The sequence below is a fragment of the Onychomys torridus genome, chromosome 3 (assembly GCF_903995425.1).
Source record: "Onychomys torridus chromosome 3, mOncTor1.1, whole genome shotgun sequence".
NCBI lineage: Eukaryota > Metazoa > Chordata > Mammalia > Rodentia > Cricetidae > Onychomys > Onychomys torridus.
The window spans coordinates 19,467,100-19,493,013 of NC_050445.1; the positions used below are offsets into that span (position 1 = coordinate 19,467,100).

General features: G+C 34.6%; 1 protein-coding gene across 3 annotated transcripts in view; it reads left to right on the forward strand.

The window, feature by feature from the left end:
* The window catches only part of Grid2 (glutamate ionotropic receptor delta type subunit 2), a 1,385,700-nt gene that overhangs the window by 253,160 nt on the left and 1,106,626 nt on the right, over nt 1–25,914 (forward strand). For all 3 annotated transcript variants that reach the window (XM_036180912.1, XM_036180913.1, XM_036180910.1), the window contains exon 2: nt 18,787–18,942. In XM_036180912.1, coding sequence (XP_036036805.1) covers nt 18,787–18,942 — 156 coding nt within the window. The remainder of the gene's footprint in view (nt 1–18,786; nt 18,943–25,914) is intronic.

The window sequence follows — 25,914 nt, forward strand, 5'->3', positions numbered from 1 at the left end:
TTTGCAGAGCTGGAAGTGAAAAGAAGTTTCTCTGAAGTGCCGACATCATGTGGAGACATTGTGTGAACTCCCCAATCCCCCTCTATGCACTGAGACACTATTCTGTATATTCAGAGAAGAAATTATGCTAGTGCAAAAGGAAAACTAATTTGAGCTGTGTAAAGGAACCTTGTACAGACCGTTCTTCTTTTCAATACCAAAGATAAATAATTGAAATAAATTCTATGTGACCTCAAGAGCATAGCAACAGATTTTGTTAAATATGCTAAAAAAAAAGGTACAGTTCTGGCTCATGTCATAGAGTTTCATTCAAAGTCAGGCTGCGATGCAGAGCTGGTACTCAGGAATGATTTCCATGTCATGGTCAATAAGCTCACTATTAAAAGCTGCTCAGTCTTGCACTCCTCTTTTTGAAGTGCTGCCTGGTCCAGAGCATCATCTTATTCTGATTAACACCACACTTCCCTATTAATGACCTGTCAGAGGTTTTTATTCACCAAGTGTCAAAATAACTACTTACATACCCAAATGAAAATGATTGCATCAGTATTGGACCTGTCACTGATTTGTTTGCAAAGAGAGCTCTGATCAAACTCACCCACTACCTCTAGTTTATGAATTTCCTTGCCTCCCACAGTCTCCACTGACCCTCACTATGTTCTCACATGATGTTGTTTGTTTTCAGCTTAAAAATTATTCATATATGTCCACCAATTATATGTTATCTTGTTTTCTAACAGTTATAAATGATCTGTGATACACTAGATTATCATCTTAAGATTAGATAGCTCCCCATCAGTTCATGATGTGCAGAGTTTCCAAGTGTCGCTGAGGTACCTCAGTAATATTCTAATCTTTATCTTCAAATTTTACAGGAAATCTTTCTCTTTGGAATCAGAGTATAGCTGTCTGAAAGCTTCTTTGGTATGCAGAACTATAGTATGTCCTCTGTTATTTGTTGTTGTTGTTTGTTTTTAACCTGTGCATGCTTATACTCTCTGAGTGTGTATGTGTTTCTTGTGCTTTTTTATTTTTCTTCTGTTTGTTCTATTCTGGTTTGCTTACTTTTAAAATTTGCCTGTTTGTTTTCTAGGTCTGGAGTTGGATGGGTGGGAGATGAGGAGGAACTGGGAGGAGACGAGGGAAGAGAAATAGTGATCAGAATATATTGCATGATAAATAATTTTAGTAGAAAAGAAGCAACAGAAGAAGCTACTAATAGGAAAATCCCTAGGGCCTACTTTGATAAGTTGAACACATGAGTTAGTAAAACATGATTGTCACCATGACAATAAAACACGAAAAAATGGGGCTATTTGGAATTAGTTGATCACCAGTTTGTAAAGTCAGAATGAATTTCTCCTTAAAATTAGTTTGTATATGAATATTAGACAAAAAATATAGAGAGGAGAATATGGTTGAAAGCATGCATTTATTAAATATGCTGGCACCAATACAAATACATAAATTGAAAAAAATATTATAATTAAAATAAAATGATACTTTTCATTTGTTAAGTATTTGATGAAATACTACCTAATTTTATTTAGAAGAAAACTGTAAATTGTGTAGTTTCTCAGAATATTTGTTTCAACTTTTCAGTGACATATTAAATCTACCAACAAGGAAGAGTGAAAAAAACAGTAATTTGATATGTGGATTTCTGTGTATCAGTTTTTATTTAAGATCTGAGTATACATACTTTAAATATTTTACAAAGGCATTATGATATTAATAGAATACATTGTAATGGCTTTTAATATATAATCACATTACATGTATTTATTCATAAAATATTGATTCATTGTCTAATAAACAACGTTTACTTTTCATTTTTAACTAAGCAATGAACACAACAAAGAAAAACTTTGACTCTCCCCAAAAAAATTTCCAAAGGAGTAGGAAGCAGACTGTAAATAGTTGTCATATGGATCCTTAGATAGTGTTACGTCCTATTACTACAATTTTATATAGGATACCCAGGGGCAAGATCTGAAGCAGTGAAGAGAAGCAGGAGACTATACAAGGACAAGGGCCTTAGAAAAAGTAGGCAATATGAAGTCCAAGTGCCTGGAAGGGAGCCTCTGGGATGTAGCAGTACCATCACAGCCAAGGTGCTGGGTGATTCTGGAAAAGAGACAGAGGGCTTGCAACAAGTACCATGCTCTCAAGTGAAAAGAGCAGTAACTTATAGAAGGAGCTGCCTGCCTTTGGGGGCCGTTGAGTGTCTTGGCAGTTGTGTTGCAACATCACTGTGACCTGCCCTGACACAGCATTTTCTGCAGTGACCTTTGTTCCCCCAACTTGGTGAAGAGCATTGTTAGTTATACAGATACAACCTACCCTTACTCTTTTAAAAGTTCTATATACTTGCTTCTGGGTGCATGAATTAGGAACCTTTACTGATATTTAATCTCAAAAGGAGTATGAAGTTTAAAATGATCATGAGTACAATTTAAGAACTAAATACTTCATATTGGAAGGGTATCATGGCTACATTTTCCCTACTCTGTTGGAATGCATAGGTTCTTCTGTTGTTCACCTTCATAATCATTGCCCAACCTGGAGATAAAAGCATGATGCATTTAACCTCTTTAAATGAAAGAAAAAATCCCAAGAGCCAAATTGCATCTTTTAAACTAAAATGTATGCCAAATGCATGGATTCACAAAGTAACTCAGTTGCAGAATTAAGGCCCAGAAGAGATCATAGAGATCCTGCCTCTGCCTCCTGAGTGCTGGGATTAAAGACATGTGCCACCACAGCCTGGCCCAGAAGATATTTTAATGACCAACACTTCTGTTTTTATCATGTTTCCAACTTGAGATGAGTAACTCACAGATCTTTATGATCACAGCTTTTTCAAAAGACTAGGTGCCGAGAATGATGGGAAATTGGGGATCCATTTATGTGTATAATGGGAACTTTACTTTCAGGATTGCAAGCAGCTTCAGGGGAGATAGATCTGGACATAGGTGAAGGGAAAATATGAGGTGAGAATTAGCAGGTCCCAATTTCAGAAAAGACATTAATGAATGTTTATATTCACTAATAGGTGGTGATCACCCTCCAGGGATGTCTGATCCTTAACTTTAACAGCTTTCTTTCAAATCTAAGTATACAGAGACTTGCTACAAAGCTTATACAATTAGAAGAATTAGGCACCAGCATTCAGACTGAGTACATAGCCTGTGGATCATTGCCTTCCTAACCTGGGTTTTGAGAAACTTGGAGCAAAAGCACATGTGTAAACCTCATGGAAGTGCATTCTGTGAAATGGATGCTTTTTAAACATCAGCATTAACTCAATTTTCCTGGCTTGGGTTTGACTGAAGACCCTCCTCCTCAGGCATTGGTACTGAACTTGTAGTCCCTGTTTTGTGAGACTGTTTTGTGAAGTTCTGCAGCCTTGCTGGAGGAATTAAATCATTGGCAGCAAGCTAAGGGAATTCATAACCTTGTCCCAATTCAAGTTATTTCTGACTGATCTTTGGTTTTGGTTGAAAATGTGATTTCTAAGCTTCCTGCTCTGGCCACCTGCTGCCACAGAACTACTGCCAATACAGACTCTCTTCCTAGAACTATAAGCCAGGAAATCTCTTTTTGTAATAAGTTGCTTTTGGTCACAATATTTTATCACAACAGAAAAGTAACCACTACACATGGAGAGCTTTTTATACCCAAGGGAGTGTGTGTGCTGCCCTAAGTCTAAGGTTGTGCTGACACTGCTATTTTTCTGTGAAACGGTGATCCTAACAAAATATCTTAATTGTCAGAGAAGCTTTGCATTTCCTCTTTTCCTAATTAATGGATTGATTTTTGAAGTGTGTCAGGAATTCCTGTGGAGGTCAAAGAATAGAATTTTGAAATTTTCTTCTGCCATGTGGGTACTGGGGATCAAAGGAATGTTGCTCTTTCAAATTCTGAGGCAAGTCGTGTTACCCATTGAGCCATCACATCTGGGGCTTGCATTTCTTGATGGTCTGTCTACTTTAAGTTTGTCAGTTAGGTTAACGTATCCCCTGGAGTCATTCTCAGAATTTCACAGAAGCTTCTGTCTTCTTGCAGTTATTGGATGCATTGTCCCATAGGTGACAGCAAGATGGACATAGACCCTGTACAAACTCCTTCTGATTATAACCCCTGTGAGTTGGACAGGACAGAGGGCCTCCTCTCTTATCATTTATCTGTAATAACTGACTTCCTGAAGAAAGAACTACATAGAGTGTCAGGGGATCCTCAGGCCCTCACTCCTGAGGCTCTTACTGAGTGTGTTTAGGAAAGTATGTTTACTATGTCACATCCCCATCAGTAGTTGAGCTGTTTAGTTAGGTTTCAGAATTCAGATTCTGCTACTTCAATTCAGCAAACATATACTAAACTCTAGGCAAAGCCCCTAACACACAGCTGTTAACCATGCTGAAGAATGTTTCTACCATGCCATGCTAGGAATTATAGATCATGGATGGAGGGGTCAACAGAATCCTGAAGCCTGCCTCATTCTTTGGAGTGCCCACAAGGTCTCACTCAGTTTTTCATCCTTTCCTGTCTAGGTTCCAGTTTCTTAACTTCTATGGAAACCAATTTTGTTAAAACAATTGGTCAATTCCACGTTAACACACATACAAGACAGGGATACTTCTCTGTATTTATATGACTTATTTTCTGTGAAGCATTTCCCATAATGGATAGTTCCTGGTCTTGCTCTTACGTTGTTAGAAACCTTGGCTTCTTCTGGCATTTGTACCCTGGCCTTCTACTTGTCACTGGCTGTTACAATTCTGATTATGTCTGCATTAAAGATCTGTTCCCCCTTCTACCTGTGCACTACTTCCTTGCTTGATAGCATACAGTCTCAGGTTTAAGTGCCATAAATCAGATTCTTTCTTGGCATATTTTATAAACTTTTAAAGAAGTTGATAAAAAGGCACAGTGCTTCCTGTCATTTCTTCTCCAATGCCTGACAACCGACTTGCATCTAGTTTTTCCAATTGTTCCTTTTGTTTTCTTGGAGGAAATACTCCCACAGACTATGTCATGTCAAACTATCTACAGCGATTCTCACAGGTTGAACTCAATGACCACTCCATATGTCTCTGTCTGTCTCTGTCTGTCTGTCTATCTGTGTGTAACTCTCACTCATGAAATGTTCTGTCTCATGAATAAGCTTCAAATTTCTCAAATTCATATAGCATAAAAGTAAGTGGCAGACTTCTCATCTAAATTAAGGTTTTAATTTTTTTTTTTGCAATAAGTTTTGCAGAGAAGCCATTGTATATTTAATTTGGGAAATTCTGTAATATGATACTAAACTATTTCAAAGTAGAATCTCTTATAAATTTAACTTATTGTTAAATAATGTAACTGTCATACAAATCTTGAAAAATGAAAGAAATTAGGTCTTTTTAGTAATCAGTCCCATATAATAAGGCCCCACTGTGCTTCCATCTGAGGACACTGTCTTGAATAAGGATTCTAGTCTACAGTTATAATAAAACATTCTTATGCTCATAAAATACTGTACAGGGGACACCTTCATAATGCCTATATGCTGCTTCTAATGGGACATAACCATGCAACCCCTGCATGCTGCTCCTTAATGTAATTATATTCCATATATTTAACAATTAACATACAATAGAGTATGTTAAAAATATCTGCCACCCTTTTAAGTATGCTTGTGAAAGAAAAGAGAATAAAGCTAGAAGTGGGTCATGAAGAAATGAAAGCATAAAATTTTAGTTTTACCACAGAAAGGTGCATTTATCCACTTGAATACTCAATATGATGTCTTCATTTTCTCTAGAAATGAAAGGTATCTCATAGAAACGTTATAATGCTTAATTTCAGGTAACTTCTCTAAGTGAATTCATGAAGATAAATTCTTTTCCATTTAAACAAGGGGCAGACTCTAGTGTTAAGCATGAAATTAGACGTGTTGAAGACACCTAGACTACATTATTTGCATGTGCAATGTGCCTGGCTCTTCGAGAGGACAGCATTCACTATATTATTTGTATAATTCAGATCTTTCTTTAAAGTATGATTTTATATTTAGTGCAATGGTCAATTTCTTACTTTTTAGTAAAAGTTTACAATGGTATTAAAAAGATACTGTAATTGTTACAGGTAGAAAATTGTTAAATCTGTTCCATTTCCAAAAATATTTGTACACCTTCTCTATGAACAGACTTTTACTAAGCCTCTTGCCTCTGTGTTGCTCTCCTCTTCCTTTCCCTGCCTTGCATCCTCCAGCAAGGGAAGAGTGATTTTTCTGCACAGTGTTTACATGTTTCTTAGACAAATTCTTTTCTATCTGTCTTGACTAATATGTTTGCACTGATGAGATGTTGCTTCAGATAGATAGATGACAGAGATGAAACATAGAAAGTGAGGAAGAATGCATTTATTCACTGATTCAGTAGAAAAATACAAAAAGTATTTAGAGTGTTAAATACTGCCTGTGATAATCAGTCTTAATCATCAATTTCCCAGAATCTCGAGTGACCTGTGAGACAAGCCTCTGGACATTCCCAGGAGGAATTACCGTGATTAGGTTAATTGAGATGGGAAGACCTGTTCTGGGATGGGATTCTGAACTGAATAAGAGCATAAAGGGAGTTGAGTACTCATTCTTTGCTTTCTGCTTCTTCATCATGAATGTGCTGTGGCCAGCCACCTTGAGCTCAAGAGCAGCAACTTCTGAGAGCCCCAAACTCCCTTCTCCTTCAAGTTGCTTTTGTCAGTGTATAGAATCAAACAATAGAAAATTTAAAGAAATACAACTACTGTTAAAAAAAACTAGATCATTGAATTTTCAATACATACTACTCATTAAAACTATCAAATAATTATTATCAGAAATGATCTTTGAAATGTTTATTCTTCAGACCAGTAAGACAATACATGAGCTATTAGGGAAGAATGTGTTTGTCTGACATGAGCTAAATATAAACTTAAATAATTCATTCAGGTACTTATGTATATATTTTTAAATGTCTTGTACAATTTCATATTCCATTTGTATTTTTCTACACTATATCACAATTAATTCCATGGTGATCCTGAAAATGCATTCTTTGAACTTGATTTCCTAATCTTAAAACAATAATGGTGTTTGAGTATAAACTAATTAATAATAGATGGAATATGAGTAAACTATAATGCACTTTTATCTGAGGACAAACTACTACTGAATAAATATGAGAATTGGATAAAAGTGTATATGTTCACAATTTCAATATTACATTTTAAATGAATTCTCGAGACCTTTAATATATAAAAAGTTGATTAATGCATTTTCATTATATAAATGCATTACTAAAGGGAAAATATTCTTTGAAAATTCCATATATTTGCACTATGTTTATTTAGTGTACCCATCTATTACTACATCCCATCAAAATCCTTTCATAGCTTACTCTATCCTTTCCAAGCTTCCTGTCATATTTATTATTATTTACTGTTTATTTGTTTTAAATAGCCCATACTTACTGCTTTAGATATGCACATGCATGTGTGGCCATCCGCTGAGATATCAGTAATCAACCAATGGGCACATCTTGATCTTTAAAGGAGAATGAATCTGCTTCTTCATTAGCCATTCAGTTGCCAATAGCTCCTTCAGTAATGTTGGCTGATCCTCATTCCATGCTGGGGCTTGAATGGTTTAATATTTTTTAAAGATATTTTATTAGTTAATTGTGTATGTGTATAGGAGGTATGTGTTTATGATTATTAGTGCCCATGGAGGCTAAAGGATTCAGAGCCTTCTAGAGCTTGTTATAGCTAAATCTCTTCCATGTGCATGTTGTGACTAAACTCAAGTCCTCTGGAAGAGCAGTAAACTCTCTTAACTGTTGAGCCATCTCTTCAGCCCCTGGTTGTCTCAATATTGTATAAGTATTTTGCCAGTGACCACTGCAGGTGTGAGTTGACTTGTAAAGTCTTGGTTAGAGTTTCTATTGCTGTGAAGAGATACCATGACCGTGATAATTCTTATTAAGGAACACATTTAATTGGGGTGGGCTTACATTTTCAGAAGTTTATTTCATTATCATTATGGTGGGACATAGCAGCATACAAGCAGACATGGGGCTGAAGAATAAGCTAAGAATTCTTCGACTTGATCCTCAGGCAGTAAAAGAAGGCTGTGTATCATACTGAGTGTAGCTTGAGCATATAAGACATGAAAGCACACCTACATGGTGACACATTTCCCCCAACAAAGCCACACCTCCTAATAGTACCACTCTTTATGGACAAGCATTTGAACACATGAGTCTATGGAGGCCATACCTATTCAAAGTATTATATGCACTAACCATATGCTGTTCAAAAATCAGCAATTCACTGCTGTTCTGCCATCTTTAGGATCTTAAATTCTTTTCCACTTTCTCTTCAGGGAAGATCTCTTAGCTTTGGATAAAGGGATGTTTCTCTAGATAATCTAACCACAACTGAGCACTCTCAGTTATTTTTACTTACCATTTTAACCATCTTATGTGTCTCTGAATCAGCTACTACTCATTGAAAAAAGATACTTCTCTAACCAAAGATGAGAAAAGCACAAATCTATGGAAATAAAGATAAATATTTAGAAGACATCTTGACAGCATGATTATTAAGCAAAATAACAGCAGTAGATTCCCCAGTGTCTATGATCTTTCTAGTCATTGGCAATTGACCAGGTTTACAGTAACAAAAATGAAACCCTTCCTATAAGCAGGTGTCATGTACTTCTAGAAAACACTTGTTTTCTATAACAACTTGAATACTTCTATTCTAACCAGTGGAGAAATTTTATCAGCAGGTCAGTGTAGCATGCAGGGCACAATAGTGGGTGAGACCTTTGATGTTTTTTCTCTCTCAGAAGCCAGCATAGCACCTTCTGGCACTATGTAAGCTGTCTAGCAAAGTGAGATTTTCCTGGCCAAGTTTAGATTGACTGTAACCAATGTGAGTGGTATCTTCAGCATGGAGTCTTGCCAATGAGTTTTGGTACACAACCAAGAGAAATATCAACAGCCTGTGTTGTACATGGTATCTCTGATGCCTCCCAGATTAATTATTTGTTGAGATATAATGTGTGGTTAGACCTGAGATTTTTCACCTAATAAACCATGTTTTTTGTTTTTTGTTTTTTGTTTTTTTGGGGGGAAGCAGTGTTGTCCACTCATCAAGGGTCTTTATTTTCAAATTTCCCTTAAATATATACATATGTATATGTATGCAAGTATGTATATGTGTATATGTATATGTTTTTTAAAATTAGCATACATGCTAGGAAATTTCTATAAGACTTCTTCATGTATCCTTGTTTTTGATAACTTATCCCTCCAGATTCCTCTTCCCTGTTCCCCTATGCCCCACTTACAAACATAACAACTATTTAACTGCCCTCTTTTCCTGTCACCTGGCCTCCTCTATCTCCTCTGAAGAAGCCTTTTGATTGGGTTGGGAGATTGTAGGCTTTCATAAACTTTATAGCTTATCTTGCACCCTTCATTTTGCTTAGCCCTTCCACCAACATCTCACTTCTTTGTAGTTGGAGACCTTCTCTCCAGCCCCTGCCAAGCCCTGTAAGTCCAACAACCCATTTATAAAATAAACATATAGACATTTATATTAATTAAACTGCTTGGCCATTAGCTCAGGCCTATTATTGTCTAGCTCTTACTCTTATATTTAGCCCATTTCTATTAATCTATACGTTGCCACATGGCTCATGGCATACCATTACCTTACATCTTGTCATGGCGGTGGTTGGCGGCGTCTGTCCACTCAGCCTTCCTATTCCCATAATTCTCTTCCTGCCTGACCACTGGCCAATCAGCACTTTATTTATACAGAGCGATATCCACAGCACTTCCCCATTCTCCATTCTCCTCCATGCTTGACAGTTCTGACCCCAGTGTTCCCCTGCTTGCTTTCATTTCACCTGAACTTTGTTACCCTCCCTCCTGTAAGGCATCTGTATCCAGTAGCCTAATTTCAGTTTCCTGACATCCACATGGACTCCAATTTAATCATACAAAATAAAAGCATCAAAGACAGAGAATGTTATGTTTGTCTTTCTGGTCTTAGGTGAACTTCCTGATTATACTTTTTAATAGTTTTATCCAAATTTCCTGGCTTTCCTTTCCTTTACAGCTGAGTCATATTCTGTTGCGTATGTGTACGTATTTCCTTTATCCAGTCATCAGATGACATTCATCCTGATCACTCCCACTTTCCACCTCTTATTACTAGAGCTATAATGAACATGGATGAGGAAGAATCTCTGGAGCAGCAAATGCAGTCCCTTGGGGTATGCTCAGGAGTGGTACAGCTGGGTCATACACTCAGTCTTGTTCCCAGATTTTTCAGAAACCTCCTGACTGATTTCTACATTGGCTTTACTAGTTAGCACTACTTTTGAGAATAATACTTCCTAAAAATAGAATAACCAGAGATTTCCTCTTAATCATGAATTTAAGGACTTACCACTGAGGCGAGAATGCTTAGTGGTCAGAGTACATGTTACTCATACACAAGGCCTACATTTGTTCCTAAGGGTCTCAAGAATATATCAGCATATATGTTCTCAGAATTCACTCAGGCATAAAGTAAATAGAAAAATATTAAGAAAGTTTCTTCAGTTTGATTTTTTTTTATTAGATAATCATCTGCAAACACATATATGTTTGAGAAAAAGACATATTCAAATAGTGGCTCAATTGCTGTGTTTTCAATATAGCACAATATAATATACTATTATATTATAATATAATTTACTGTGCTACTATTCCATTTACCCAAGTTATTTAAAAATACATTATTTATGTATAATACATTAAAATTAATCATGAAAGAGTAATATTAGAATGTTTTATACTTTTTATGCACAAAACGTTATTGTAGTTACCAAGAACATAGCATTATCTTATACTATCTGCTTGTGTGTATGTCTGACCATGAGACACATGTAGTTTTTAGTAGGTTTAGTCAGTAGCTAAAGCTGTGAATTAGGCTGAAGTTCTCATTCTCATGAGCTGTGAGGACAGTGAATGTGAGCACCATTTATCCCCAGTGGATTATCACTAAAACTACTTGAAATAACTCTTGTGGGATGCTTCATACAGTGCTTAGTACTAATGGATCGTAACTGCTGTGGGTGCCATTATTTGATGCATTACAATTTTTGGAGAAAGATAACTATACTTTTCCAGACTTTAGAATGAAATTTTCAGTTAAGAATCTGATGTCTTCTAACATTTTCTTCCAACAAGTAGCTTTGGAGTTTCTTTGACTAGTTAGAACTCTTGTGAATGGTTAGATAAAGTGAAGTGATGAAATTTCACCTCTTCATGTAATTAAACATTATCCTTAAAGTGCTATTTTATGCCTACTTCTATTAGAAAATTACTATTTACATATGTAATATTTGTTTTTGTATATAACCACCTCATTTGGTTAAAGAATACCAAGTCTTCAGCCTTGAAGATATACATACAAGTAACATTATACAGACTGAGCAGATTTTATTTAGGAATCTATCTGTATATGTTTATATGAATGCTATAATGATTAATGATAAAACACCATGAATTTGAAAGATATTAAGGAGGAATATATTAGAGGTTTAAAGAGAGGAAAGGAAAGGGAGACATATTGTAATTATCAGCTCAAAAATGTAAAAGAAAATTCCCACAAAAATAATAAAATAATAAAAATGTTTTCCCTTACACTACAGTAAAAGCATCCTGAGGTAGCTAAGGATGTAGGGACACTATTTTGTTTCTGTCATTATGACAGTAGGAATAGCTTGTTTTTCACTACTTCCTTGTATTACCTAAAATGATTAACCTCATTTTTGGAACATATAGTATTCAAACATCATATTTATAATTATATGTGGTTGCTTGTCCTTGTTCTGAAAAGCATAAGTAATTTCCACCTAATTCCAGTATCAGTGAATGTCCTGTGCAGGTTAGTATAACCATAAAGTCTCCAAAGAGAGAGTGCAATTAGTATCCACATAGAACAACCTTAGAATTCAACACTTGTGTGATTCCGAATCATTTGTAGTATTGTCCCTTACTGAGATAAACAAAATAATCTGTGTTTCTTTCTATCTCCTACATTACAGTACAGAGACTCTGAGGAAAAGGAGTAAAGTATGTGACAACAGTCTCTATGTCACTCTGGCTCATCTACCTTAGTTCTATAAGTTGTCATTGATGAATCAGATAAGCTGAACATCCGAGAATTGTCAAATATGTGTGTATACAGAATGATAAATATACTTCACCAAAAGTGTTATTGAAACAGAGTCTTTAAAGCCATGAACTTGTTCTATGATTTAAGGAGAGGTAGGATGATTGCATGTGAATGTCAAGAAAGAAAGGGAAAACAAAGAAGAAAACCACACACACAACTTGTGTGTGAGGGGGGTTAGGAAGAATCAACTCTTGCTTCAGAGAGACTTAAAGATCCATACCATATAATGCAACAATTGGGCTACTTTTGACTTTTTTAAAGCAGCTAATGAATTTATGTGTTTAGGGAAAAATAAGATTTTTTTAAATGTTTAATAAAAAAAAGATTTATATTTCTTTTCATTTTTTGTGTATGTAAACATCTGTGGAAATAAATGTCATGCATGTGCTGGTACTTGAAGAAGCCAGAAGAGGGCGTCAGATAATTTAGATTCTGAGTTACAGGGTTTTGTGAACTGCGTGACATCTGGTGCTGGGAACCAAACTCAGGTTTTCTGGAAGAACATCGTGTGCTAATAACTCTTGAGCCATTTCTCAAACCTATAAAGCTGAGAGAAAACAATCATTATTTGTTTTGTTTTCAACAGAAATACGACTGAACATATTTTGAACAACTGTTTTAAATATGTATTTTAGAAGAGATGGTTTGAAATTCAAATTGATTTTGAAAGAGAAAATACAGATAATTGCTTTAGGTTGTTAAATTATTTAATTTTTATATAATAGTATTTTGAAATTATGGATATAGGTGATAAATATATAAATAAATGATAAATATGTGACAGACATATATATATATATATACACACACACACACACACACACACACATATATATATATATATATATATATATATATATATAGAGAGAGAGAGAGAGAGAGAGAGAGAGAGAGATGAATGAGTGTGTATATGATTGTTCCTATAAGGATTCTGCTATGTAGATTTTTCTAGTTGTCTTTGAAGGCATTTGTGAGCTCACTGAAGAAATTTTCTTTTTTTATCATCATGTTTTCTGTGCTTTCCTACTATATTTATAAGCCAAAAGAGAATTTAAATATTTAAGGTAAAAATAAAGTGTATGATTAATACCTTGCTTAAAAACATGGTTCTTCTAGATTCATGGTAATATCTCTGGTAAATCCACAATCAAATATATTTGCCATTTTTTAAATTTAGGACTGGTTATAACGTGCATTCCTGTCTATAAAAGATTGTGACTAACCTACTAGTAGAAAAGGTTTAATTAATATTACTTGATTATCTAAATATAAAATACTTTGTTTGGCCATGAAATAATATCTTGCTAATGCAACAGTAGAGCCTACCCCACTAATAATTAAAAAACAAAACAAAACAAAACCAAAAAACTAGAAAATGAAACTTGGTGGAACTGTTGATTTGGCCAAATGATTGCTCATAATTTTTATTTGCTGGTAACATTTGTAAATTTTAATTTGTGAGTAGTCCCATGTTTCAGTCTTCTTTTAAGTATCATGTACATACACACGCACAGAGAGAGACAGAGACAGAGTTAGAGAAAGAGAGACAGAGAGACAGAGACAGGGAGATAGAGAAAGAGGCATGCATGCATGCACACATCAATATACCCATCGTATTTTGAGAAGAAGTCTGGATTTAAGATTTTTAAAATATCCAGCAAGAAAGTGGATATATTATTGGGTCCCTCATATGCAATAGTGACTTATGGATATAAGGACACTTCAAAAATTCAAAATTAAGATGGCAACATGGTTTTGAGATTACTATTAACTACAGTTTCACAATCACATCTTATAATCATTGCTTAAGTTTGGTCTTTTTCCTATTTCTTTTCTATTTTCATTTTTTCTTTTCAAGACAGGGTTTCTCTATGCAGCTTTGGAGCCTGTCCTGGAACTCGCTCTGTAGACCAGGCTGGCTTCAAACTTGCAGAGATCTGCCTGCCTCTGCCTCTTGAGTGCTGAAATTAAAGTGGTGCACCACCACCGCTATTTCTTGTCTATTTGTTAAAAGAAATGTCATGAATAGTATTATTTATAATTCAAATTCATAGAGCTAATGTCCTTAGATATTAAAGTTATGTGATAGCTTACCTTTAAAAATATTTTTTCCTGTATAGAGACATGTTTGTTAAAAGTTTATGTAATGTTTTTCCATCTAGTAGAAGGAACTATCTAGTTCTATTAAGGGAAATAATAAATACATATGGATATAATTGGTTGTGTGTATGTACCTGTATGTGGTGCATGTGTGTGTATGTGTGTGTGTGTATATGTGTATGTGTAGTTTTAAGGCACAGTCACTGCTGATACATCTTAATCTTCCTTCCCCTTTAAGTTTAAGTCTGTTAACAGAGCTCACTCCAAAGATATTCTAATCCAAATGTCTAGGAATGAAACAGTGATGTTCAAAATACTCTGTGTATGTTTTTACTATTTTATCTGAGAAAACAGTCAGGAGGTAAATATATGGTATGTGATATTGTATCATGTCCTAAAATATGTGTGGTAATGTTATTGTGGACACCACTGAGGGCTTTGGGAAACTGATGATATAAGGGAGATTTTGTCTTGATATACTTCAAGAAAACCACACATGAGTCTTTCTGTACTCTCTGATTTCCTTCAAAATATTCCATGTCTTCTTTTGGCGAAAAGTGAAGTTTAAGAAAAGTGTTATAGATGAAAGGAAGTGGTAAATAAATAATTGGATTTTGAAATTTAGGCTTTCTGTTTGCAAGAAGATGAACCATACATCTCTTATGTCTTTCATTTCTGTGTATTTTAATTTAGTACCTAAGTGACTAATTTGATATCATTTCTGCAGGGTTTTGAAATTTATAATGGCAGGTTTAATAATGTCTAAGTATTGTATCAAGTAAAAACATCTTTAATAAAAAATTCCTACCTGATAACTAATAGAAGTTAGCCATACCACCAGTTATAACACAAGTTTGAATAATGGATATTCTTTGCAAAGATCCACTTGGCTCCCGCCAAAAGCTGACATATGTATATACAAACATGTGAATAGACACTTAGATCGTGTGGTTTAAAGTAGACTGCTCACTTCAGCACAAATTATGAGGAATTGATATCACATTTCCTAACACTTTGGTAAATAAGTTTATATTCCAATATGGTAATAATATATTTAGTATTTTAGTATAAGTATTAATCTATATTTAGAAGTACTCTCATATAATAAAACAAGCCATCTTTACAAAAATTTAAAACATAAGGATATACATATAGTGCATAAATATTTATCCATCTTAAAAACATAATTCTATGTTTCAGAAGTAACTGAATGGGTTAAAAATTACAGTCTACTCATCTATTTTGTTACATTAATAAAATATTAGTATTCATTCAATAAGTATATAATGATATAATTAAGACATGTGCCATTTGTATATCAATTAAAATTATTTGCTGTCTTTCTCATATGCTCAGCAGTGGACAGATATTTAATATAGACAGGAAATGAAAGACAAGAGTTACAGAAGCCAGGTCATAATACTGATGTAATCCATGTAAGGACAAAAGATCAGTCAAAAGAGAAAGCCAGATTCATGTAGGGCATTCTTCAGAGATGGTATTTTAACATGAAACTTTCTCAGCTATAAAAGGTCACACTGACCTGTCACACTTGCTGGACCTGTCATCATCATGCTTTCTTTGTTAGAATATTGACTCATATATTGAATAATATCTTTCATAACTTTGTCTTTCATTCACTGGAAGGCCTAGGAACTGACTACCAGTTACATAAAATCATCATAACTGCAGATGCACAAAGTTTGCATTTATCCACCCATTTGTGTATGTAAAAAAAAATGTGTTAAATTAAATTTGTGTATGCACACATAGTGTCTATAAGTCTGCATATAAAAGCTCTATTTTGTAGCTGGAGAGCTTCTCTCCAGGTGCCACCAAGCCCCAGTGGTCCCACAACCCATGTATAAAATAGTCACTCAGATGCTGATATTACTTATAAACTGTATGGCCGTGGGCAGGCTTCTTGTTATCTACTTCTTCTATCTTAAGTTAACCCATTTCTATTAATCTACAAGTTGCCACGAGGCTTGTAGCTTACCTGTATCTCATATCTTGCTTGTCATGGCAGCGGCTGGCAGGTCTCTTCCACCCAGCCTTCCCCTTCCCAGGATTCTCCTCCTCCTTGTCCTGCCTATCCTATCCTTCCTGCCTGGCTACTGACCAATCAGCTCTTTATTTATTTTAACCAATCAGAGCAACACATTTGACATACTTGAACATCCCACAGCAGTATAGTATTTAAGCAGATAATGAGATACTTTTTTTTTTATATGTGAACACTTTTTTTGCAGTCACAAATAAATGAAGAATAAAAATATCTGGCTGTATATATCTGGTTAGCACTGTAGTCATTCATTCATTATTTTATTTAACCTGAATCAGTCTTTTTATATTTTTTTAATTAGTCAGATACTTACAGTGAATAGGTAATCTGATTTAAAATGCATGAGTGTTTTCATGATGAATGATTAGAATAAAATAAAAATGTTATCAATAATAATTGATAGAAACATTTAATATTATACATCAAATGAGATATGTATCATGATAAGTTAATTACAATTCTAAGCTCTGTCTGAATTGAAACTTTTATTTTATCATCTATTTTAAGGAAACAACTTGATACATTTGTTTTTATGTACATATTGAAGTGGTTATAGTATCAACCACATTTATATCTTTGTCTCCTTCCACAGTCTCTTTTGTCTGTCCAGGAGAATGTACTGGAACACCCTAAGACTGCCTGTATAGCCCATTTCCAATGCATGGCAGACCATGTAGCTCTAATTCTCATGTTCTCTGTGCTTTTCCCTCCACTTCCTGCTTACCCCTTTCCAGTGCCTATGTTAAGTCTGCAAATCACTGGGGATTTGCATCCTTCACCTCTGCTTCCTGATTTCTCCATTCCCAGTGGTTGTGTAAGGTCTGCAAGTGACTGGCACTTTCTACCATTCATCTGCACTTTCTGCTCCTCTTCTTTCCAGTGCCTATGTGAACTCTGCAGCTACTGGAAGTTTGAACCCTTTAACTCTGTGTCCTGCTTCCTTCAGTCCATATCTAGAAGAGAATACAGCATTCCCTTGGTTCTTTGTTCGACTTTTCTTAGATTCTACATAGAAGTGAGGTCATGCAGCACTTTATTTTGTGTGTTTGACTTATTTTATGAGTATAATGGCCCCCAGATTCATCCATGCAGTGAATTAGAAAATCAAAAATATAATAACACACTGAAAATGTAACTCTTGTCTTCACAACTTATTTACACATTAACTTTATTACTAATGTTGCTCATAGATTCAGTTGTTTATAGGTAGGTTCATCCTGGTGCTGACTATAAAGTTGAGGCTCATAATTCATGATATGAACAATTTCCTGAGAGATATCCAGTCCATAAGAATGGGATTTGAAATCAATCAGTACGCAATAGAAACACCTATCTTTAACTATTATAATATGGACTAAAAACTGTTAAGAGTGAACTGTGGAACTCATGTATGGAGTTTTCCTGTCCCACAGCTGCTCTCAAATAATCACTCTAGGTTTATATTAATTACAAAAGCTCAGCCATTAGCTCAGGCTTGTAACTACCTTACTCTTACATTTAAATTAACCCTTATTTCTTATCTATGCTTTGGCACATGCTCATGCCTTGTTACCTCGTTTTCTATACATCCTACTTCCTCTGAGTCTCCTTGTGACTCCTGACTCCACTCTTCTGCATCCCATCATTCTCAGATGGTTTTCCTGCCTTAACTTTATCCTGTTCAGCTATTGGCCAGTCAGCTTGTTTATTAAACTTATCATAGGTACATGTATTCACACAATGTATAGAAGGATTATTCCACAGCATTAGTGAATGGGATGGAAAATGTCATAGCTAAGTTAATCCTTCAGGGAAAAAATTCTTTTTTTCATCAGTTCATAAATTTCCATGTCTGAATTATCTGTAAATAGTATTGTGCATAGTGCTGAAGTAGTTATGAAAATTCTGCTCAAAATTGGAGAGAAAAATGAATGCAAAGAAAAGCAGAAACAATTAAGTTCAACAAGACAATCTAAGTTCCTATCTACTCTGGGCATGGGCCCTCAGAAATGTCCAGAGTGGTTCTCATTTTCCCACTGAAAAATTTAGTCTGTGATTGCCAAAATTCTTAGAACACTTTGGTATATTATCCACTGTCCTACAAACCCTAAAAGCAGCAACAAGAACATAAATATGCCTCCAGGATACTCTTGCTGCAACAACACTTTGAAGTATCACTCCTCATCTACACTTGAAAGAAGTGAGGATGCATCCATGCTTAGTGAGAGCCCTGTATCCAGGTCAGTGTGTTCCTGTGATAAATACAGTAAAGTCTTTAAGTGGAAGTGTACAGTTTTCAAGTAAATGTGTCTTAAGCATATTGCCAGATGTCATGATAGTGTTTGTGCTATTGTTTAATATAATTATTAATTTCTTTGTAGGAGCAATTTTTGATGAATCTGCTAAAAAAGATGACGAGGTATTCCGCACAGCAGTTGGTGACCTCAATCAGAATGAAGAAATCTTACAGACAGAGAAAATCACATTTTCAGTGACATTTGTTGATGGCAACAACCCTTTTCAAGCCGTTCAAGAAGGTAAGGCCCTTCAGTGATCTAAGATTTATTTCAGTTATATTATTTTATTGTTTAGTAAAATGTAAATTAAAATAGATTAGTAAACAGCAATTCAAAGTAGGCATCATTCTGTGTGGTTTTAGTTAATTAGATACTACTTTTCTCTGAGAGTTCTTACAATGTCCTTTTTTAATCTTACATTCAACTTTTGAAGGCATGTCATATAAAAAGTTATTATATGGACTGAAATATGCTATGAAACAATGCATGTATTTTGGAGTCACACAGTTTTATGTCATTGTTATAACATCAACGGAAATGGAACATTCCTATAAAATATGACTGTCTATCAGAATTTTTGCTTTGGATTTCTCTGCAATTACTGCCAACAACTTGAGTATTGTTCCAACTTGTAATAACATTTCAGGTATACACATGATAAATACAGTGCTGCAATAAAAAATTAGAAACACCACCTACAAATCAGTAGTGTTACGATGTTTCCTAAAGTCCTGACTCTGGCTGTATTGTTTTATTTTCTACAAGTTTCCAGACATTAAAATAATATCTTTCTTCCTGATTCTCATGAGAGTGAATTAAAATTCTTATTGACAAAAGTAATCTGCATTGCTCTTTCTCAGATTAGTGGAATTGTCTGTTTCGGTTTGATAATCTAAGTAAGCCTTAATATCCTTCTTTGGTAAAGCACTCATTTTGGGGGAATTATTTCTTTATGGTTGCTAAGTATATAGATGATTTTCCCTGTATTTCAATGATGAAGCATAATTCCTGCTGCAATGACATTAAGAGGTGGGAGATGTGGAAGTTGCTGGAGGCATGGGAATCTGCCTTTATATATAGGGTTAGTGCTCTTCAAAAAGACGTGGAGTGAGCACACTGCACCCTTTGCCTTCAGAGGACACAAAAAATAGAGACTTTTTGTGGAATGAAAACCTAATACTCAGTAGGCAGAGTCCACTAGCCCCAGGAACATGGGCTTCCAACATTCAAAACTGTGAGTGATAAGTTTCCAGGATTTGTAAGTTACTAATTGATGTTTTCTTATAGTTACACAGACTAAGACATTGGTCTGTTTTACACTTTATTGTCCCTATAGTTTTAGGATGACAAAGGGCACAGTAATCTAATCAACTAACTTGGCTTTGTAAAACATTTCAATCAGATTTGGAAGAAGAAACAACAAAACATCATCACATTGGAAATGGTAAATTAGTTTGTCAGGAAACAGTGTCAAAAACTGGCATGGAGGGGATAAGCAAATAACCCTAAGTGTCTGGAACATGCACCCCTTTTATCTACTATTATAACTTTTTGATGTACAGATTATATTAGAGAGGACTCTTAGGCATTCATTTACTTCTGTTCATAGACTGAATATTGCACTTGTGGTCTAAAAAATATTGTTTATTGCTGACTAGGTAGTGTAAACAAGACTTTTTTAATGAAATAAACAGAATTAAGAACCGACTATTTTCTCAGAAAACTGAAAAGTATGTTTAGTGATGATAAGTTTTGATTTTTAATAACTGAATATTAATGCAAGGACAAATTAAAAATACATCCAAATATTTCACATTAAAATCATAGTTATACCATAAATTAAAGGATCAAATGTGTGTGTTGAAAAATAATTTATGGAAGCATGTAGAACATATCTAATATTAGAATCTATAAAGATATTTGAAAAATAATGTGGAATTTGAAGAAGATATTCAATAATGTACAGTACGTATGTTTCCTAAAAATTACGGTCTCCATGAATGCTTCAAGACCTTTTTGTCACCAATTGCTTTCATGAACATGAAGGGAACAGAAAACAAAGAGGTCTGATCATCTTATCTTCCCAACCTGTGTGCGTCAATCTTAACTTCTCTCCAAATCAACCTCAAAAATGTGGTTAGATTACTAATGGCATTTAAATATCTACTTTGATTGAAAAAGTAGATTAGAGGAAATTATAATGTTTGAATAAATTCCCTCACACCATTTTTAAAGGCTACATTAAGAACAGTGAATGCTTTTTTGTTTTTTTTTTTTTTCTATAATACTGCCGTGATATTCTTTTAGACTTCACTTTGTGGATCCATCCTGCTGGTGGATAAGTTCTAGAAACAGAAATATTGCCCAACAGAACTGTAGGGACTTGAAAGAAGTTGGGACACTGAAAGCAAATGAGAGAGAAAATAAGTTGGCCAGATGCAGTCCACTAGATGTCTGACAGGCAGGCTGAAGGAGCTTGACAGATTGCCTGGGTGGTGTCTGCTACTAACAAGATGTTCTGGATCAGTTAGTCATGCTGATTGTCTGTGCTGGGCGGTGATCCGGAAATAAGTTATAGCTTTAGAGAAGCTTCCTGTCACTCTTTTGTATCTAGAAGGATTTGGAAGGTTTTGTTGTTGTTTTGTTTTTCGTTTGTTTCATTTTCCTGATACAGGCTTTCTCAGTGTAGCCTTGACCAGACTGGCCCTGAACTCACTGATCCTCCTGCTTCTACTCCCAAGTGCTGGGATTAAAGGTATGGACCACAACTGCCTGGCCAGATTTGGATTTATTTTGCAAGTGAAAATAATTATTTCAATTGATACCATAAGACATTGGTTCAAAAACATTCCACAGAAACTATCCGGGCTAAATGAGAAGAGGAAACAATTTAAAAGTACCATTTCCTTAAATAGGATCAAGAAATTTAGAAGAAAAACTTTGTGTTATCAAAGATGGTTACTTTTTATGATCACCTCTTCATAGCCATACTTTTAAAATCTATTAAATTGGATTCAATATTATCAATTTATTATGATATGAAAAATTCAATGATATTATTCTTATTATTTACACATAATTTCTAATGATCTGATACAAAAATTTACAGCCTTGATATTTTCTGTTTGATGTGCATTCATTTTAATGTCAAAGTATGACACTTAAACAATTTGGTAAATAATGAAAGATAAGAGAGATCTAATAGACAAATTTGTCACTCAAAAGTCAAATCATATCTAAATAGCCTATACTTAATTTGTTTCAAAATTCCATTCAACTAATCATATTAAGAGCAGAGTTTGGGACTGGGAATGAAAGTATTTATCTACCATGCAGAGAACTAAGAGCTCAATTTTTAGACTCACCAAAAGATATTCTGAAGAGCCAGTTTTTAAAATGTGATGTTTCTATTGTCAACACCTAATAATGGAGAAAACATGTATCAGTGAGCTGCTGATTGAATCCCAAGATATCCCTGATGATTGAAGTCACTCTGTAGCTTCTGCTGGAGGACCTGGAGGGTAATAATTTACTGTGAAGTAGGTTTCTACAAATCCATATACCTGTTATAAAACAGTGTTAACATTGCATTCTTTGATGATCAATGACAGTTTTCATTGTATTACTAATATTATAACTATAATCTTAGTTCATACATCTAAGTGAACTGTGGAGACCAAGTTCTGTTGTTATAAAAGCAATCTGGAAAGAATTTTCTTACAGTAAATTATTTTTCTTTACTTATGATTATATTTTATATAAACCAATATTATATTCATGTAATAAATTGTTCAATAGCAACCAAGGGCAAATAATTTTTCATAACATAGGATCTTTCCTTGCTTTTTTGTTTTTGATTTCTTTTTGTAAAATAGTTTGTTAACTACGGGACATGATTTTTCTCCCTTTCCAAATGGCATATAAGGGAAAATAATCATGCAATATATTTCTCAAAAGCTAGTTCCTATGTGTGAGTGAAAATATGAGTCATTTTGAAATGCTGAATGTAGAATTAAAGTTACTAAAATCCAGAGAGGTGAATAAGTTATTATAATTCTTTTATAGTATATGTAATCATCTGCAGTGAAGAACCAAACAAGAACTTAAGACAAGTGGTTTTAAGTTTTATGTACTGTGTTTAATCCAACTGTGCACATATATGTATACACACTGTGAAATATCAAAATTTGTCTAAGAGATCAGAAATACTGTAAAGAATGAAAAAAAGAACAAAAAATGGAGAGTTATATATATGCAATAAGTATAAATAATTCACATGAAATCCATACCATGTGAATTATTTATACTTATTTTATTGGATAGTGGGAAAATTCCAGTGTGTGTGATATACACACTTATGCTGTATAAATCAATAATATTCTTTCATCCTTGGAATTCCTCATCAGTTAAAAAGGAACATACATAATATATTTTAAAGACACTTAGACTCTGTGGTTTTTATGGTTCTGTAACATATTCATGGTACTTAATATATCCTTAGAGAAGATTTCCCATTTCTGAAATCTCTTCTAGTTCTTCTGTGATTGATTTTTAAATAAACCTTGCCACCTCATCAACCAAGGCACCATAGTACAAAGAGCATGTCACTATCACCACTTTCAAGGAATGATTGCTGTTAGACTTGAACAAAAGGATTATGGCTCCATTTCCTCATTCCCCTAAGAGATTGTTTCTTCTTAGAGATGTATCAAATCAGAGACATATTAGTAATTTGGTTTCCCTGTGGAAAAAAGACCTGACCAATACAACTTAATTGAGGGAAGATTAATTTTAATGGTGATTTTAGACTGGTTTCTGCTCATCAATATGGGGAAGGCAAGGCTTCAGGAATAACTATTTCCCAGGTAGTGGGAGATAATGCTGAAGCAGCTTACATGACAGCAGAGTGTAACTGGACCCCATGGCTGGGCTGCTAATCTTCAAAGGCCCACAGGAAGTACCTACTTCCTTCAGGTAGGTCTCATCGGCTGAAAGGTCACATAACTAGGATATGAAGTCAGGAAATGTTTGAACACAATCTGTGGGTGATATTTGAGATAAAACCTTAGCAACATAGAAACACCTTATGTGAAAGACACTGGCAACTATAGTGAAAGCTGTAGCAGCAGATCTTACTAGTTCTTGACCTACTACTGCCGATGAAATGTGAGAGCTTAGAAGAAAATAGAAGTAAGAATAATTTACCAGTCAGAGAATCTCACTAGATACTGCATGCAAAAACCTGACTTGGATGGTTCTTTGTGTAAGATTTTTGGAAAGATTAATCACTGTGCACTGCTATTTAATAGCAAAATTCAGCTAAAGACTTTTCACATAATTACTCTTTTCTAAAAGGTAACAAAATACTGAATAGCCTTTGTGTTATAATGGCAGAACCATACTATAATCAGAAAAAAATTATTCTTGAAGAAAATGTAGAACTACAATGATTATATTTCTTTCTGAACTATTACAAAGCATTATGAACTATATCACTATTATAAACAACACCAATTTCGTGTAAATATTTAGTGCTAGTATGTATACATCAAAGTCTCAAAAGTAGGAATTCAAGATGGAAAATGTCTTCATTGGAAAGTCCAGTGAAATTTCTTATTTCCAATTGGGTTGGCCTCATGAATCTTCAAAATTGAAGTCATTACAAGCATATGAAGAAAATTTATAAGCCAAAAATGATTTCCTTTCTAGTTAATGACATCAGCCCAATTGTTTTAAAATCATAGCAAAAATGTACCATTTTGTTTAATTAATTCTTTTGGGGAAGACAGAGCAAATACCATATACAGAACCAAAGGCAATCAAAGAAAGGACTCCACCCATTTCTAGTTTAGTGAACCAATGTGTACTTCCTCATTAGCTACAGGAAGATAAGTTAGAGGTGACATGTAGGATCATGGGTGACTCAGAGCCAGCTGTATCCTTGAAAAGCTCACCTTGGCATGGCTAGCATCTCTTGAAATTTCATGCCTAGACCTCTCTGGGCAGCTCACAGTCAGCTCAGCTGGTTAAAGACTGTCCTCTTCCCCAGCAACTGCTCCTTGCTTTTTTGTAATGGTGTCCTTTGCTGATCTCACACTTTACAATCTGATAGTTCTGGCCTAAGAACAAAATTTCAAGGTCCTATGCTAATTCTACTCATACTTAATTCTACTGTGCCCATTTGCCTATTTCTTCATTCATCTTTCCTTACTGCACAGCAGTTAGTTGTGCTTGGACTTCCCGTGTTGAGCTTCAGCACAAACTGTAAGTCTCACTCATCTATATGTGGGAAGTGGGGTAAGAAGGAAGTGAGGCCTTACCTGGCTTATCAAAACAGGTCCCTTTAGCAACTTGATTGCTTCTTTTTCTCTCCCTATATTTGGATACATGTGAACATTTAGTAGAAGTTACATGGAAATCTTCTACAATTCATTCACCACTTTTTCTTTTTACCAGTCACATTGCAAAGACTGGTCCACAAAGTCAGGAATTCACATATTCCTAACAAGTAATGTTAGCACACTTTGTCAGTGAAGCAGTAAAGTGTAATCGCTTCTGGAGCTGCTAGAAGCATCATCCACATCAGTTTTTTAATTATTTCACACTAACTCCTCCCATAGAAGAACAGTCCATTAGAGGGGTCCAAAAGTTCCAGTCAAGTTCTCTCCACTTCCACATGTTGTGCCACTCTAAGATTAGACTAGTGTTAGTGATACATAATGAAAAACATCAAGGAGACAATGTGTAATTCAGGATTCTGAAAACTTACAGAAAGTAAATTGTAGACTTTTAACATATAGAAAGTCATTTTCTTGGTCATATAACTTGAGTGTTAATTGTGTTAATAATAAAAGAAAAAGAATGTTGTATCCTTGGATTCAGAAAGGAAAGACATGACTTTTATTTTTAACATGTTATAAATATTAATAGTATGATTTATTTCTTTTCATAGCAACATAATTTTAAATAATGAAAAACTAGAAACAACTTTAATAGCCACCAAATGTGAACCCATACATACTGTAACACATCTTGGAAATGAGATTCAGTATTTGAAGAACACTCTACCAGAGATAATAAATGACTCTCAATATGATTTCTGAATTGCGAGGCCTCGCACTGTCTCATCCAATATGCTCTTAGAGTAACAGGTCCAGTGATGTAAACAGATTGAAATGCATATTATCACAGTTTCCCATATCATTGTTTTTA